The sequence below is a fragment of the Astatotilapia calliptera genome, chromosome 7 (assembly GCF_964374335.1).
Source record: "Astatotilapia calliptera chromosome 7, fAstCal68.1, whole genome shotgun sequence".
In the NCBI taxonomy this organism is placed as follows: domain Eukaryota; kingdom Metazoa; phylum Chordata; class Actinopteri; order Cichliformes; family Cichlidae; genus Astatotilapia; species Astatotilapia calliptera.
In genome coordinates this window covers 59107226-59125851 of record NC_137428.1, presented here as the reverse complement: position 1 = coordinate 59125851, position 18626 = coordinate 59107226, and the positions used below count along the sequence as shown (strand labels likewise).

Here is an 18626-nt window from a genome sequence, read left to right as displayed (position 1 = left end):
TCTCAGATAACATGATTTGTGTGCCAACAACGTTATATTTTATCCCACCTAATTCTTTTTACAAAATGTAAAACTTCTTTAACCTTGACTGAGATAAATGTTTCAAAGCTCTGTTAGGCAAAGGACACATTAACTGACAATAAAAAAAAAATAACTTTGTGCCTGTTCCTCTGTCCTAAAAGCCAAATTCTTACACTGAACTAACCTTCAGTTTGTTACACAAAAGAACATTTATTGCTATACCACCTTAAAATAATGATTACAAAAAACGACCTAACTGGCATTCAAAAACAAACCACCTTTTCAGTTATTGCCTCACAGACAAAATGCCCAATTTATATAAATATGTCACAGATACTCATTTGTCTTCATTACTGGAAGAGTAAAAAAAATAATGTGCTGGAAATCTGGTGAGATGGGCGAGAGCTGCCTGCAGCCCTCAGGTTGAAAACCACTTATGTGGCCAATATAATTCAAATGACTGGGATATTTGAATTATACAAATAGGATCAACTCAGGAAAAGGTAATAAAATTTGTTTGCTTCTTTTAAAAGCTAAAGCTCTACAAGAACTCCACTGAGTACTTCTGTAGGATGCAGGAAATATGTAAGAAGGACAAATAAATAAACAAACAACACAATTTAATGTAAAGAATTGACAGCATCAGAAAAATTAAGGATTAACCAAAATAATGTCAAAGCAACCCAGTGGGAGGAGCCACAGATGTTTCAAATATTGTAAAAAACGTAATCTAAAGGTAGGACTAGTGGTTTTAATGATCACTTTTAAATATTTAAGATCTGAAACAGCCGCATGAACCGCTTAAGTTGTTAACTAACAGCAGAAACGAAATATCTGACTAAACCTAATGATACGCATATGAAAGAGTCCACTAAGTGACATGAAATACTTAATTAAGTAGTAGTTAAACAATTAGCTAATGTATGACGGAATTAGTGGCCCATATTGTGGGGTAAGGTGTATTAAATAACATGGGAGTCACTGTTCTCAACAATGACATGAAGTTTAGAAGCTGGGACAGCAGAAAAGTGTTCCCACTCACATCCGGCTGGGGTGTGTGTGTTTTGTTTGGGTTGCCCCGTCGTTCGAGACACGCCGGGTCTAAATCCGCTCCGTTTTTTGTATCCTGCTCCCGACCACCTTATCCGTAACACTTTGTGTTTCTGTGTGAGAGAAGCCGACTCTTGTTTACAGCAGCGATTCCACGGAGGAGCGGCGGAGACCCGTAGTGTGCTTTAACCGAGGGCGGACCGTGGGATTTCAGCCTGTGGATACACACGCGACGGGAGTTTTTCTTTTTCTCTTTTGTGCGAAGCTATAAAGGCAAAACAAGAAACACTCTTGGAGAGCAACTCCTTAGACATATTCTCCCTCCCCACTCCAGCCGAGGTCGTCTAGCCGGAGAGCTGGAGACCCATTCTCTTGCGTGGCACAAGTCTGGTATTTTCTTTCAGTTGCAAATCCCGACTGACGGCGGAGATAAGTCGGAGCTGAGGGGCTGAAAATTTGCTGATTTTTTTTTTTTTTTTAAAGCAACTTCTCATTGCGAGCCAGGACTGCTTGGTTTGGGGGGGTCGATAGACCCTGCTGTTTGAATAGCATACGGAAAAACAGGTTTTTCATTCATTTTTCAACCTCACAGCCACCACCCCTGTGGATCTGTACGCGTTTTCAGCCCACCACCTCCTCACACACACTTATTCACACGGGGGATTCTTGTGAGCGACACTGGCTTTAATTTATTATGGTGGTAAAGGCTGCTAAGATTTAAGTCTGATTTTTTTTTTTGTTGTATTAACGGGCCTGGTCGCGCTGTGTAGGCTACGCGCATGCTGTTTTTAAGAGATGGAGAATGAAGATGGGGATTGCCATCATTTATTCAGTAAAATCATGGCTTGTGTGCCATACCAGCCAACGTCAAAGCATCCTGTGACTGGCAAAAATAGCAGAGTGTTTTAGTATTCCACCCCCCAACGTTTAAATATTTTTTGTACACATTTATATATATGTTTAGAGCAAATCCAGACAGATAAGCGACCACGCATCAGGATATCAGAAGCTTTTGGGCTACGAGGCACTTGTTTTCTCTTTTTCTCCTTTTTTAAAAATTTTTTTTAGTGAGAAGGCTCTGATTTATTGAGCTGATGTGCACAACTTAAATATTTTTACTTCCTTTTTACTCTCATTATTTTTATTTTTTCTTGAAGAGGAGAATAATGTTCAGGAACGTAAAATCAGAAGCACCGATGGGTGGCCCGATCTTGTTTTGGGGTCTGATGCTGTCTGTCTCCACTATCTGCATATGGTCCACATATGGAGAGAGTAAGTATTTAGTTCTAATCAATATTGTTTTTATGAAGAACATGTCGCTTGAGCAGGAATAGGCCTAAAGGCATAATTTGCTTTTGTAACCCAGTTTAACCTCTTGCATAAACGCCTTTTTTCCCCACTAGTGGAGGATATGCGTTAGCTGCAATTATTGTTTTTATTTGCAAAATAATCAGAGTGAATACCTGTAGTTGGACAAAACGATGGAATGCGACAAAACCGACTTGTGCTCCTTACTTATGCTATCTGAAGAGGACCATGTGGTATAGCTGCCGTCAGTTGATGCGCGCATTTAACCAAATACAGTCACTGTTGTGCGTAATATCGTCTTATTTGATGAAACTGTCATGATTATCGAGAAACGCGTAAAGACATGGAAGCAGACACCGGTGTGATTTTTGACATTAGACATCCAGAAAGCACGGGATGAAGCCAGGGAGCTGAGCTGAAGGTTACTACGACCATGTGGCCATTTTACATTTCGTAGTGTGGCGTCGCTGCGCACGAACAGCCAATTATTTTTTTAAAAAAATCTGGCGATCCCTTGATTCTTAAAATGTAAAATGCCAGAAGAGTGCCTATATATCTAAATATAATTTAAAAAAATAAAAAAAGTGAAACATTGTTACATTTGTATAGATCTGTGCACTGTTAACTAATGAAAGTATTGAAATACAGCAGCGCCAGACACATAAATCCAGCCTTAACAGCGTGCTCTTTTGTAAAACGCAAGAAATGTCCGCTGACGTTATACTAACCATCCAAATAACGTTGTAATTTTCTTTGGCATGACGTGAAAATGTGTGCACTTAATGCTAATTAACCCTTAAAGGCGGGGAAAAGTTAAAAAAAAAATCAAAAAAATCAAAAGGGTTTGTAGGACCCAGTGTATTCAGTTTATTCCCAAGTATTCAGTTTTATAAATGGCAGGATTTCACAGGAGTCTGCCCACTTTTGTTGCCTTTGATTGATGTAAAAGTTTGTTTTCATGGTTTAAATTTAGAATAGGATGATAAATCATATAAAATAAAAACTGTTTTTGTTTATATCTACATATAAATCTAATCTGATCTAATCCTGTGTAATGTACTGAGAGCTGCCACAGTCAAGGCTGCTTTTTGCCAGTGCTAAAATAGAACAGCTGATCAATGGGGGTCAAAGAGGGTTCCCTCTCCAGTCCCTGGCTGTATGGAGTGTGTTTATATCTAATGGCTCATTGTCTTGGTTTTCAAAGGCAAAAGCTTCTGCTTCAAATGCACAAAGAAATTAGTTTTTGAAAAATAAAAAAAAGGAAAAACTAAAGAAATTGAATGATAGAGAGGATTAAGCATTCCAGCTTTTTGTAGTAAAGCTTCTTGTGACACTTTGCATCAAGTTTCCCAGATTAAACAGAGATAGTCATGGAGTTCATTTCGATTTTTTCCCCTTTAGTTCAAATCTTTATTTCTTTGGTGGTGTTTACGCCAATAATCTGAATTGTAAAAAACTTTCAGTTTATCATATCATCATGATCTGCTGTTCGTATATACATTAAGTCTGTTTGGCACACCCATCACCACAAGTTGCTCTTTTGCCCGCCTCACATCAATTGCATCTCTCTGCTTTGAGCCCATCAATTGTGCTTGAGTTGAATGTGTTTGTCAGCTACGCTGCATATGCTTTATATCTTGATAAGTAAGGAAACTGATAGTCTGACCTCGGTTTATATGGAAATGGAAGAAAAATAAAAGTAACACGGTAGTCGTACCACAGTCATGTTCTCCCCCTCTGAAGGCCACAAGCACATCTGAGGGTTGGAAGATAGGCAGTTGCCCTCAGATCTCGGCTCTCTGTGGTGCATAATACATCAGAACTCATGGAACAAAGAATTTCATAACAAAGGCTGCGGACAACATTAGAGATGCAAATGTATCACTCGAGGATGATGTTTACTTCACCGGGTTGTAGAGGGACAGAATTTCCAGTGCTCCACTAGGGGGTAAAAACCTTCTTTGCTCTCTTCATTTCTGTAATCTGTCCATACCAATAAAATGCAATTAAACTACTTTTTAACTTTCGCCACAGTAAACTTTCCATGCCATGGCGTCGAAATGCGCAGCAAACAAGTCTCTAAAAGTCTAAAGGGAGTGTGTGAGGGCGATAGAGACTCGGTGTTTGGAAATAGATTGTGCAAAAATACTCTTGAAAGAGAAACAGACTCGGTTTTGTTGATTGGAATAGTAGTGAGTTTGTGAACTGTTTTATTGGCTTGTGCTGTTCGCACGGAGTGGTCTCGTATGCAGACTGATGCGCTTAACATCATCACTTGGCACCACTGCTATTAGAGTTATAAATAGATATGTCACTGGCAAAAGTGGGGTCGTGTAAGTACAAGCACCCGCTGTCCTGTTCCGTGCGGGTACACCAGTGTTCCTGTTCAGTTATTTATGAAAGAACATGTTGCTTCGGAAAAAACCTGAATGACGGAATAAATAATCAAGCATCAGTGAACACTGTGTTTGACAGGCACCCCTCCTACTTTTCCCTTTGGGGTATGGCATATTTGAAGTTCAGCACTCTTTGTCATGACGGGGTAAGTGGCTCAGATATGATTGCTGTCACTCTGCTCTAAGGTGTACTTTGTGGTTACATAAAGCCCCCCCACTTCCTTTAGGTCTTCCTGGAGACTGGATGCAGGAATGCCTAGTCACACTGCACCAAAAGAGTGTGACAAGCGTTCACAGCCCTGTGTTGTGTGCACACATACAAGTTTATTGTGCAGCATCGAGTGTGTACTGCAGCAGGACTCAGCGTGGCAGCCTGAGTCAGTGGCGTGCCCCTGAGTAAGGATGTAAAAGTGTGTCACTGGGCTAGTTTGTGAGAGTGCAGTCAAATGCTGGCCTACCGCTCCTCCAGGCTGCCAGCTGAGGTTTACAATGCTTAATTAAACACTTTATTTCAAGTGGCATGTCACTGGATTTGCTCAAATGCAGTATCCGTCCGACTGCACATACATCATCATTGGCTGCCGGTTTAATGGTCCGTAGAGTATTTTACAATTTGCGAGATGATGATTGCAAATGTTAGCTCTTCTAATGGATGGCACTCGCTTTATCAGTAGAAAGCTGTTTGTTTAAAAAGAGTGCTGATCTATCCTCCGTGGCGCGGAGGATCCCAGAATGTCTACAAGAAGCCTTTTCTATACTCATATTAATCTGTTGAGTGTTAAACACTAAAGATCATAACACTGCATTTTACTTTATATTCCTTTACGTAGGTCATTTTTTTTATACATGCAGCAGACCAGAAGGCTGTAGAGTGAAGCTGACAGTCAAAGAACTAATGAAAAAAGATATATTTTTAAAACTGTATTTTGGGGCAAAATCAGGTGAACATTTAAAATACTATTACTTTAGGTAACTTCAAAATAAGTGTCCAAAAAGGTGCCAAGAGGTGAGACATGAACTTGAAACCTCAAAGTCATTGTCTTTTAATACAAAAACAACTGTGCCTGAGTGATCTTTACCACATCAGTGTGCAGTTCCCCTCGGTTTCGTAGTCAGGTCTAACTTTCATGCTCGTCACATCTGGTTTCAAACCACAGAGGTGGTGAAGGCTGAGGCCGTCAGCACTAAGCTCCATCACAAGAAGTGACATCAAATTGTCTACATCCATCTTTTCCAGACATTAAATCAAAATCCTTCGGATGACATTTTTCTTAGTTTTCAAATTCTCTATAGGTTTTCACACTCCCTCCTTAAAGAAATTACATCACTGCAAATTCATATTGCTGTTTTGAGCATGTGCAGTGTGTATGTAAACACAGCCTGTTACCTCTTGCCCTCTTCCCTCATTCTGGGTGAGGGGGAGTGCCTGTCTGAGAGTTGTTGTGATGGGTAATGTTACCATTTGGGGTTTTGGTGAAATCTGAGCCACAGTGATTGAAGTAAGGTCCACTGAGTGGACACGGTCCACAACACTGCTGGTCAGATGACTTCCAGTATGCTGGGGATTAGAGCCAGTTGATGTGGCAGGTGTGAGGGGATAGGACAGCAAAGTGGCCAACTCCTTCACCGTTCGAACCTTTTAATGATCATACTGATTTTATTGGTTGAGAATTCATATAATTTTGGAAAAACACAATTTCAGGAAGTTGATCATTTGCTATAAGCGCCTTTGGTTGCTAGGCAACCCTTGAAAATAAAACCAGACCCTTTATGATTGGCCTTAAATGAGAGGGAAATAGGAAATCTCAGCTAACCTAGGCTCAGTATATATACACTAATAAAAGTGGTAGTTAACACGATATGATCAACATGGGCTTTTTTCTGGAATTCAAATAAGAATAAAAAAATGCAGATTTTAAATAACAAGAAGTGCAGAATATTCAATGGAAGTCAGCAGACTGGTAATTGAGTGTTTTAAGTTGTCTGTTAAAGTCTGCAAACATTTCTTTCTGCCCACATGCTCTGTTTTTACAATTTCCTTTAAGACTGTCGTTCTTCTTCCTCTTTTTGTGTTATAATTAATGATTAATCCACAATGGAAACAGTTCTATGCATCCCTGCTTGCACTTTGCACAGAGCCCACCAACAACTTTATGTCAGTAACTGCAGGGGTCACAGAGTTTTCGGGACCCTTAAAATCGCTTCAAAATAAACACAGGGAAGAGGAGTCTTCCCTAATAACCTTCCCGGAGTTTACAGCTGGATGTCTGATAAAGGATACAGTTCCAATACAAGTGTTTTCCCAGAAAGCTCAGTTTGTGGCCTTTTGATAAACAGCACGGCATGTGGTCCCAGATTGCTATCTCATTTTTTTCTCTCAGCCAAAACCGAGATGGCGTTTATTTACGTGTGAGGTATGTTTACTGGATCCGAATCTGATTTTACGTGAAGCTGAGATAAACGGCAGCCACTTGCCTCGATTTCATTCGACGGGGACACGTTTGACCGTGCACGTGCTTGTGCTGGTGTGTGCGTGTGTTTGTGTGATGACATTTCCACAGAGAGACAGGGCAAGGTTTATCAGTCATAAACACGAGCCGATGGATCCCATCACGCTGTGAAGATATGTGTGTTTACTCAGCAGTGTGAAGAGCAAAGATACACGGGAGGAGAGAAGGAGACGCGTGTTATTTGGGGTTATCATGTTATGTGGACGCTGTTGCTGAAATGTATCTGGTGTATGTAATAATGAATAAAGGATTTGGTGTCTTAATCTTATTTAAGCATCGTTGTCTTCGCAACAAATGAGCTGACTGGCAAGAATCGGAGAATCCTGGAGGCTTAGTTTGAGGCAATGTCTTTCTCGGTCTTTTTGCAAGGAAATGATTGGAATTCCTGGTACTTAACATGCCTAATGAGTAGAACAAGGGAATCACAAAGAGGAAGTCTGTGTAATTCCTTTCATTTTATTCTTTCTGGCTTTCTTTGTGAGCGTAAATCTGCTTTGTATCGACGGCACTCAGAAAGACATTTACTGCATAGCGGTTTCTGTTTGCTGCCATTTTACACCAGGATGGCCCCTGATAGCTATTCTTGGCAGAAATCTTATCCTTCCGTGGCCAGACGCCTCCTGATTTTATTAATGCCCCCATCAGGAAGTGGAGCCTAGAGTTTCTCTTTACTAACAAACAAATTAGTCTTTGTATTTGAGTGGCTCCACCCCTCCTCCCTCTTTCCCCCGGCTGCTGGAGAAGCTGGAAGAAAATTCTCAATGAAACAAAGAAGACATGCAGCTCGATGGCTCATGAGTGGAGCCCAGGGGCATTGGTGTTGATTGGGGAAAGCAAATACTATTTTCTACTGGAGTAATTGTTTCCGTTCTAAATTTGGACATGTGAAACACCCGTGCAGGAACAAATATAGCCCGTTTACCCCCATAAAGATTACAATTTCTATTTTTGGTAGAATAGCTTTAATGAAGCACATCAAACATGGCTTTTTTTCCCTTTTTTTCTTTTCAGAAAAACAACCATGAGTAAAGTGAAGTTAATATACTAACAGAACTATTTGTATGCTTGTTAGATTTCTATGTCATTGTTCTGTAGTCTAGAAAAACAATCTGGAGGCATAGTGTTCGTGCTGGGAGTGGAAACTGTTTAGCTCTTTTCTTTATCCTTTAGCTCTCAGTAGACAGTGTTTTGACAAGACAATGAAAACATGTCTGTTTGCCTCATTGGATGGACACCGTCACCGTGAGCAACACGGTGACGGTGTCTTAAGCGCCTTTAAGAACATAACAGGTTTAACCTAAGAGCTTGTATGTCATTGCATTTCCTGAGCTGATTGTTGAACCCTCTTTTAGACACTGTTAAAAAATATATATAAATGCAACTAGAAGATATTCTGATTTCATAACGATTTAACATACAATGCAAGGGAATTAGTTGTTCTTTTTCTGAGATTCACAGAAGATTTCTCTTAGGCTTTTTGACTGACAGTTGATTCCCAAACACTGGTGTATTTACCCCAGAGAGTACTTGAGCTGCTGTATGAAGGAATGTGAAAAAAACTATATAGAGAAAAATGTGATTTATAGTCAGTTTCTCTAAAATTAATCACTAAATGGAACGAAATAGTCAGGGGAAATGGGTAAAATATGGATGTTTGAATTAAAAATGGACTATTTTAACTTCACTGGAGTAAAATGTTAAAATAGGTAAAATTAATATATGAACTGATTAAATAGCTAAGTTAAAAAAAAGACAATTATGTGATAACGGACGAAATAGTTGGCTTAAGAAAACTGATGAACAGAAAAACAGTGAATTGGTAAACAGATTGATACATTATGAAATGATTAAAAATAATAAAAGTTTGAATAAAGTTTGCAAAGGTGCTGAAGAAGTGAGACTGTATAATCTACTTTGAAGCATTTACCTTTCTTGCATTGGGCTATTCAAAGGGTATTCAGTGTGCACAAAGAATTGAAGACAATGTAGGATGTTACCTGAACAGGCAAGTACAGCAGATGTCATATCTAAGTCTAATCATATACCCAGGATTTTCTTTATAAATTTCCTTTGTGTCATTATAGGACCAAGAGTTATTTATTTATTTGTTTGCTTTCTTCTTTGACTGGCTGAGCATCTATTTACTGTCTTGTATTTTATTTTCATGCTGATTGATGACTGTTACTTGTGAAGTAACTCATGACTTCCAGTGCTCCATGGAAGCATGTTTTTTTGCTTTTCTAACAAAACCTGTCGACACCTTGTCGCCTGGGGACAGACATGACTAACTTGGCGCATCCAAAACTGCATACAGCATGTATGTAATTGCATGTTTCACTGCGATAAGGTTTCCCTTGGTGTAGTTGCTGTTTTGCACAATTAATAGGATAGCCGATTATCGTCAATAAAAAATGCAGTTTTTTTTATTGTGTGTGTGTGTGTGTGTATGTGTGTATGCATCTGCCTGCCTGCCTCTCTGTCTGTTTGCATATGGGTGTGTGTGTGTGTGTGCGGTGTGAAGGGATGCTCCAGGCCTTGTGGTTTCAAGTGCTGTTTTCCGAGAACAGAGAAATAGCTTATTTAAATGTTGGGGTTATCTGAGGTGAAGGACCACATGTCTTCCAACGAAATGCAGGGTTTTTGTCTGATGTGATACAAAAGATGTATGAACATGTTAACTCTCGCACTTTATTGTGAAAGTAAGCGACTGTTTCTCTCATCACCCTGTTCACCTCAGCTGACCTTGGTAAGAACCTCTCCCCCCGTGTCGCACTTAAAAACTCCTTTCCTGAGAGAGCAGTGAGAATAAATTAATTTCTTTCATGCAGCGTAGGAACTTGGTGTAAACATGCTGTTTTTCCTATATGAAAAACTGCCAGCAAAGTACCAACTTTACTGTACTAACAAGATTATGTTTCAAGAAGATTACTTACGTGGAAATCTTTTGGCATACACAATCTCCAGGCTGTATTTCCCATCGAACACTGCTGAAACTGTGTATATGATGCATATGTACTGTAATACTCTTCTGTTGTTCTTTTTCTTTGTTTCTCAATGAAGAAAACAGTAAAGATTTTTTTTCTGTGTGTTGCAGTCTGTGGCCCGGATATCGACCTCCGAAACGACATCGATCAATTTAAGCGTCTTGAGAACTGCACGGTGGTGGAGGGCTACCTGCGCATCCTCCTCATCAACGAAAAGACCAGCAACAACAGCCAGCAGGAGGACTTCCGCTCCGTCAGCTTCCCGAAATTGACCGTCATCACCGGCTACCTGCTTCTGTTTCGTGTCTCGGGCCTCGATAGCCTCAGTGTGCTCTTCCCCAACCTGAGCGTCATTCGTGGGCACAACCTCTTCTACAACTACGCCCTCGTGATCTATGAGATGACCAGCTTAAAAGACATTGGGCTTTACAACCTGAGGAACATCACCCGTGGGGCCATGAGGATTGAAAAGAACCCTGAGCTCTGCTACCTGGACTCGGTGGACTGGTCATTTATTATGAATACTGAGTTCAACAATGTTATCAACGGGAACAAGAAGGCAAAGGAATGTGACAACGTCTGCCCGGGGATCATGGAGGATAACCCTCTTTGTCAGCAGACGACGTTCAATGACAATCGTAACTACCGCTGCTGGACCTCCAACCATTGCCAGAAAGGTAACCCTGAACTTCTTGGTAGTTTTCATCATGGCGATGTTTGAGCGATGCTTTGTGCTGCAGTAGCGTAAATGCGGACGTGGCTTTGATCTAGCTCGGAGGTTTCCAGCATCACAAACATGAAGAAATTGTAAATTTCTTCACCAGTGAACAAATCCCATGAATCTATGCAGTGTTTTTCCTTCATTTCCGTCAGGCAGTCAGATTGTCCATGGGCCAGTGCAAACATTTCCTCTCTGTTCGTTACAGAGACCTTGTCTTTAGATCAGGCTATTTGTGGAATGAAGGATGGCTGCAATATAGAGCACCAGGTATTAGAGAGGCATACTCAGTTGAGGTTAAAGTTGCCCTGCCAAGAAATGAGGTAGTCTACCTGTCTGGACCATGTCAGCTAAATATTTGCCTGAGGGACATTTTGCGATTTATGAAAAGGGGTATATTGAAAAATAAGGGGGGGGAGGGTAATTCTTGTTTAACTTTGGCCTTGCGGTAGGGTCATGCATTTTTTAACAGTTCAGGGGAGGGTCATATTTTTTTATATTCATTGCATTTAAATTCCTTCCATTCTGTAGAGTTGAGTCAGTTCATTTATGAATATCTGATACTTTGTGCATCCATACAGCAGGCGGGTGTAGCACCTTGTGGTCACATTACTTATCTTCACTGTCTTTTTCACAGATTTTAGAGTGTGAGACAGTTTGTGCTTTCAGATCAGAAACTGGGACAAGTAGATCTTCCATCTCATGCCTCTTCAAAACAACTCTGTCAACCACTTCGAGTCTTTATAGGCCAAAAAGATGAGCAAAGAGGCTTTTTGGAGGAATTTTATGTTGTTGTTGTCTAACACATTTCACCCACTCTTTCCATGAATTTAAGTAATTATTGCTGTTTGCTGTTTGGTACTGGAGGACACTTATATATTCCAGCAACTACTTTGTCAGGTGTTTCTGCCTGCCTGCGGGCAGATGATGTCACAAAATGCACACAAAACTATAAGGGTGTCTAGATGGGAGCAACATGAAGGCTTAGCTTGAAGACTGATTTGGTCCAACATTGTCTCTGGTTTGAAGTTCAGTTACAGGTCATGAAAATTTATTCAAAGTTGGAGTCAGGTACACATTTACAAAAGGGCTCATCGATCTATGCGTCAGAGGTTTGAGTTTTTTTAACCATCTGTAACTAAAACTAGCACATGATGACATTTTTGTGTGAAAACAGTTTTTTTTAATATTCCCCCTGCCCATTTTTGAAGGCATCTGTGCAGGTGCTAGGATTAGTTTGAAGTCACAAACACCCCTGTCCTTCATCCCTTCAGGGAACCTCAGAATAAACAGTGGAAATCAAGCTTGCTGCGTTTTCCTATTGACCAAGTCGATCTCTATAGGAAAGCAATGGTGTTCACTGTGTGCGTTTTGTGACCTGCTGGTGCTCCCTGTATGTTATCAGCCCTTTGATCAATACACAATGAAAATGAACAAGGTTTTGTATGGTTGTCTTTGTTCAAAAACATTGAAATCTTAAATGGGCATATTTTACAAATACCATACATAGTAAAAGGTGCAAATCGCCTGTGATGACTTTTTAGTCACGTCTGTTCTTCCCACACTAGCTGCTATGTGGGGTTTTGTGGTGAAACCCTCTGTTGTTCTCACAAAGCGGACTTGAGAAGCAGAGCCGGAGCATTGTTTGAACCAGTTCACTTCTCTCAGAGGCCCAGGCGAGGTCAGGGTAAAAGCATTCATCTAGAAGGCCTTGAGGTCTCAAGGCTGCAGATAAAGGGTCTGGGTTTAGCTACACAGTGGTAAAAAAGGAGGAGTTACTGAGGCAAAAATAAGATACAATGAAGCTAGAGCAGATCTGTGATGTCTTGTAATATTCCAGGCTTTGTGCCTGTCTTTGTTTTTATAAAGGTTTGATGTGTCTCTCCTCCCCGCTTAAGATTCCTCTCTCCTCCTTCCTCCGCCCCTTTGTATAATTGCCTTGTTTTTCTCCAGTACAGATGTTCCTTCAAGGGCATGCAGTGGTATTCTAGTCAATACAGCCCGGTCTCCTCTTTAATTACACAACATGAAGAGGGAGTGATGTCTGCCTAGCTCACTGCTTTGCCCTCTGGGCCTTTCCAAATGTTTGTCCGCTCACCAGATACTGTTTCCCACACCAGGTTTGGGTGAATTAGACCAGGGTTTCTCAGAAGTGAGCTTTAATATGTTGCGTTACATCTGGATTTACGACAGGATGGACGTGAGTAGGAGTGACTGTGCAGAGAAGTGCAGATTGGAGCAGAAATTCTGGGTGCCTTTTAGTGGCAGGGAGAGATGCATAGAGAAGCTGTTTACAGGAGGAGGGGCATGGAGGGGAAATGTCAGACAAATGTCAAGTATACAAGCTCAATGCCAATGTCTCGCTGAAGGGCAGTGTACAGAGTGTTGAAAAAGGCCCCGTTCCTCCCACTCATCTATAACCCCCATGCTTCCTCGTATATCCTCTCTGCCTTCCTCATTGTTACTCCCTCCTCTTTGTATATGTTGTCTGTTCTCGTCTTCCTAACTGTCGTTCTCCACTTCACTTAGCCTCAGTCTCATCTCTGATTGTCCTTGTCAGTTGTTCTGCTGGTGTTTCGTTTTCTATTTTCACCTAACTCTTTTCTGCAGGGTTTATCAGGGGCTGTTAACAGCTCCGGCTGTCAGATATCTCTTCATTGTTTACTTGTCGAAAGGCACTTACTCACACACATGCACACACACACACACACTGGTCAGAACCACCAAGCTTGTTTGGCGAGACCCTGGCTCCTTCCACGCTGCCAGCTGCTTGCTTTGAGTTATGGGGGATCCCATGACTAAAGAAGTGTGGCCTGCTTCAGATGTCCTCCTCAGGTCTCTGTGTTTGCTGTAGACAGTCCTGCTTTTTACTGGACCTTATCCAAATCCGCATAGTCAATAGGCAGTTGCAATTAGGCAGATGAACACTAAGCATGCCGCTGTAGTCACGGCTGGTCTTAGGGCCGGCTAGTCTTCATAGCTCCACTGGGAGGCACACACTCTCTTACCCGCTGGTTCTCACATAGCTCACGTCTTTATGCAATAGAATATTCATTTATGGTATGCTCAGCCTTGCAGGCACTCCGGTCTGGTTTCTCAACCTTAACTTACCCTGTCTAATTTAAGGCAGCACGTCTGCCATGCTTTATTTTTATATTAACAAATGCACGTCATAATGATTTATTTATTGTTTTTAAGAGTAGTGGGACATTAGGGTAAGTCAAAACTTTAGCATGAGGAGACCACAGACTTTGCTCTGGAGCCCTGGCTGTTGGGAGAGCTTTGCACCAGTCTCGGAGACTTTGCATTACTTTGCATTTAGTAATATGTTTGCTCTCTCTCTGCCAAAGACCTACTTGATATCTCTGGCCTGAGTGCTCTGACCTGAATCCACTTCAGAACTGAAGTGGGTTTTTTAATAAAAAAAAAAACAAAACAAACCCCCTCCTAAAACCACTATTTTACTGTAGAGCAAGGTCTCACAGGCAGATACGATCTAGTATTCTTCCTGATGAGTAATAGCCCCAATGCTGTTAAGTTTTCACAAATCTTCCCCACATATAATAGAAAGAGCAAAATGAATCATTCTGACTGTGGCATCCAGTCGGTCTTATCTAAACGTGTCAAAACGGTGCCATTTAAAAATAAGTCGAAAGTGCTTTTTTTAAACAGCTAGTCCTGTAGTTTGTGAAAATGAGCAAACAGTATTTTTTTTCCACTAAGGAAAATATAAAATGTCACAAAGCTTGGGTTTCAGACGGTGTTAGGTCCTTGAGTATTTGAAATCTCAATTCTAATGGGCCTCTGGTCTCTCACAGTGCATAATGATCATCTCTCCACCAATAATTATAACTCTGTGGTATGCAGTGTTTGAGTCTTTCAGTAATAGATGTTTCGCTTGGTAAATTAAGAGGAAATGACGATAATGTCAAGGTTGCACGTTTTATCAGTGCTTGCACCTTCTTTATCCTATTGCTCCATGGAAAAATCCAGCAGATGGCTAAGAAAAGGACTCGGAAGTTGGCCCGACTTCATTTTTGAGCTAATGTTATGCCTTGGATGTTCAAACAATGATTATTTAACACCTTAGTGTTTGCAGGGATTTAATCACCACCTCTCCAAATTCGCCCATACCTGGTGTTTTGTAAGAGTATGGTTACACACTGACTAGCCAGTTTACTTTTGGTTGTTTTCCTGGCTCTCTGCTGATTAATTTCATTCAAATTTCCTGGAAATAACCACTCATTAAATACATTTGTGCAAAGTGGTTCTACGGTGGATTTGCAAAGAATAAACTAGATTTATTGATCTCTACACCTCTCGTAACATGGAGTTAGTAGAATTGTGTCTGCCACTTTAAGTATATAAGGTAGACATTCCTGCTGGCTTAGTCATTGCAGTTGTGAGGGGATAAAGAGGGGGGAAATACACAGCAGAGGCTGTGTGCGGACTACACATGGAAAGCCGTGGAGAAACTTTATGTGCTATTTCGAATAATAAAGTTTTAAACTGATTTGTGTGTGTGTGTGTGTGTGTGTGTGTGTGGTCTGTTTGGTGTATGCAGCCATTGTTGTGTAATATAGTGAGCCAAGTTCATATGATCGTGCCTTCCCCCTTCTTTTGTTTAACCAACATCCAACAGTAGATACAACGAAGCTTTTGAATATTTAATGGCTTCTGGAGCTTATCAAAGTCCTGCGGTTACAGGCACAGGAAACAGCTCAAATACCAGTCTTGAGAATCCAGTGCTTTCCTGGGGGCATGCTCAGCACCATGACAAGTTCCCGTACATCCGCTGTTTCCACTGGGCACAAACTACTTGCCTGCGCTTTGCTCCAGTTTGTACAAAGCTTGGGCGGAGTGCCAGCGCTGGTGACAAAGTGAGGAGAGTCACTCACTCCCACCATCCTAAAGCCACCAGACTGACCATGGAAAAGTCCCATCTGTCTTGGTGTCTCCTGCCATGTTCACTATATCACTGTATCACCACAGCTCCTGCCTGTGTGTGGTTTCTACCAAGAACTAAAAGAGAATGTAGTCAACATACTGCAACCCTGCTGGCACACTGTGCATGGCCCCTATTATTTCCCATGAGATCAGGATACTATTGATTCACAGTGTTATAACTCCATGGTGTCACAAAAATAAATGCATTAAATAGCAAATAAAGCTCCCTTTACAGCAGCCCTTTGTTTTCTGGGTTCTCAGATGTCTCTTCAAACCAAGGACAAGAGAAGCAAAAACAAGTTACTAATTGGTTTCTTTGCACGTGTGTGTGTGTAATACATGGGAAAATATATTGTCTTCTCTGAATTTATCAGGCATAGATTTTTTAGATTTTATTTACTATATTGTCTTCACATTTTATTTGACTTATTGAAGCACATTTGGCAGTCAGTGGTTATGTTAGCATTAGATAAAAGAATAGTTTAGTGAAATTGTTATTTGCTTTCCTTGAGGCAGTTTATTTGCTGTGGCACGTTTACAGTGTTTTTAATTGTTGACATTACATGATACACAGTGCAGCTACAGTATATAAATCATATCTGAATTTCTTTTTTTGACAATACATCATTAGGTTTTTTCTGATAGGATATTAATTACAAGCAGTTGACGTGTCTTTCTGCGCTGTCATCCCATCTAAATCCTATCACCCACCCTCCCTTCTCCTCTTTCGCCTCTCATTGCCTTTGCCACATTTCCCACCATCTACGTCATATTCATAAATGTCATGCTCAGGGCCCGTTTGCGGATGATATTGGTGCATTAGCCCAAACAGAGACCTTCTTCACCGAGTACCCAGAACCTGAGCCTTGTTGAAGTAAAACTCAACTTGGTTACAAATAGTTCTTCTGCTCAATTGGTTTTATTGGTTGCCTTTGGACTTTCGAGGGGCTCGTGTTGCGATTGGTCAGAAAGGAATTCATTTTTCCTCAGACTTTAATGTGTTTTGAGTTTCATGCAAAGACAAAATTGAAACGTATATTATTTCACTTCGCTGTTTGGGCCAAGAGTGGTGAAAAGCCACAGACACGTGTTGACTGCTCTTACTAACTTTTAATGTCAACAGCAGTGTCCCTCTCTGTTATTTAGAATCGGTTGCAAGTTTGCAAAGTTTCACCGAGTCATGATGACACGGCTGTACAGTGTGCTATTGTCCATGTATGAACAGCAAGGCTTATTGTCTATTAATGCTTGACTCTGTGAGTTTATCCGACTCCTGTCCTCTGTGGCCTACAAAGGTCTCCTCTCAAAGCACTGACAGATTAGATCCGCTTCCTAGGATTGCTTGATTGACCAAAATAGGACCTGTGTGTCTCGCTGCCAGGCTCCAAAGAGACTGACTGACATACTTGTACTCACATCCAAACATACAGACATATGCTCTCTTCTCTCACGTGCCATCGCTTTTGACAAATTTTCCTCAACTTGTGCCCACTGTGACTGTATCTGCTGTGTTTGTGCATGTGTGTGTGTGTGTGTGTGTTTGTGAGTGAGAGAGAGAGAGAGAGAGAGAGAGAGAGAGAGCCTGTGTAAGTGTCAGCCCAGTGTGTAATGTGTTTCCAGCCTGTTTGATGCCTATTTGAGCCACCTAGTTCCTCTAGTGTTAGGCTGCCTGCTGGCTTGTGGCTGCGCAGCTCAGGAGCTGTGACTCATCCTTTGCTCTCACTACTCATTCATAGTATTCATAGTATTCATTCAATACTATAACACCCCCACCCCACCCCCAGCTCTGTGGTAGGTTCCCCTCAGTCCTGCTCTAAATGGCAGGGCGGGATGAGGGCTATCGCCACCTCTTAGCGACGCCTCTGTGAGAGGTGCGAGAGATGAGTGCCTGTGTCTGCTGCCTGTGCCTGCCTTCGGTGCCTTAACTGTGCCTCTGTCTGCCTGCCTGCCTCAGCTCTATCCCTCTTTATAACTCCGGCCACAGCAGCCATTTACTCATGCTAGGCTGACTTGGCTGTGGCTCCTGGGAGATAATGCGCCATGCCTGCAAGTAAGCTCAGAGCATGGGTTAATTCCACAGTGGGGGAAAAAACAAAATCTCCTGCTGACAAATCTCTCCTGCAGAGGTGAGGATGTATGCTGGCATGCCACAGAGAGAGAGAGAGAAGAGTATCCTTTTTTTTTTCTTGCCAGAATAGTTAGGTAGGTTCACTCAGGTCACAGAAACACTGGTCCTCTATTCTCTTCCCTTTAAATGTGTGGCGAGGAGACCAAAGGAGGATCTGAGCTACTCTTGTCTACCTTCCTCACCACACATGGCCAAAATGTGTGTGCTTCTTTAAAAACTGTTGGCCTCTGTTTGTTTTCTTCCATTACTTCTATAAACTATAAAAATATAAAACATGTATAATTACTAAGAGCCGTTTTGTATCCTGCAGCTGCTTAACTAACGATGAATCACGGATCCTATGGTTGTGTTCGTACGTGTCTCTTTTGTGCGTACGCTATCTCTAAAGGAGATATCGAGCAGGCCTCGGCGTGCCAGTGGTGATTTGCCGTCTGTTCTTTTTCGGAGCATGTGTACAATGAGGAGATGAAAGGACATAATAAAATTACAAAGGAAACCTCATGAATTACACAGCTAGATGAAATGCCTCTGACAACCACACACTTCCCTTTCAGGCCTTATTTC

The 18626-nt window shown here is 41.4% G+C and overlaps 1 protein-coding gene across 1 annotated transcript in view; it reads left to right on the top strand.

The window, feature by feature from the left end:
* Positions 1–226: 226 nt before the first annotated feature.
* igf1ra (insulin-like growth factor 1a receptor) overlaps positions 227–18626 on the top strand; it is an 80203-nt gene continuing 61803 nt past the window's right edge. Inside the window, exons 1-2 of the mRNA XM_026176023.2 lie at positions 227–2343; positions 10380–10946. Of these exons, the coding sequence (XP_026031808.2) occupies positions 2238–2343; positions 10380–10946 (673 nt within the window). The 5' untranslated portion in view covers positions 227–2237. The remainder of the gene's footprint in view (positions 2344–10379; positions 10947–18626) is intronic.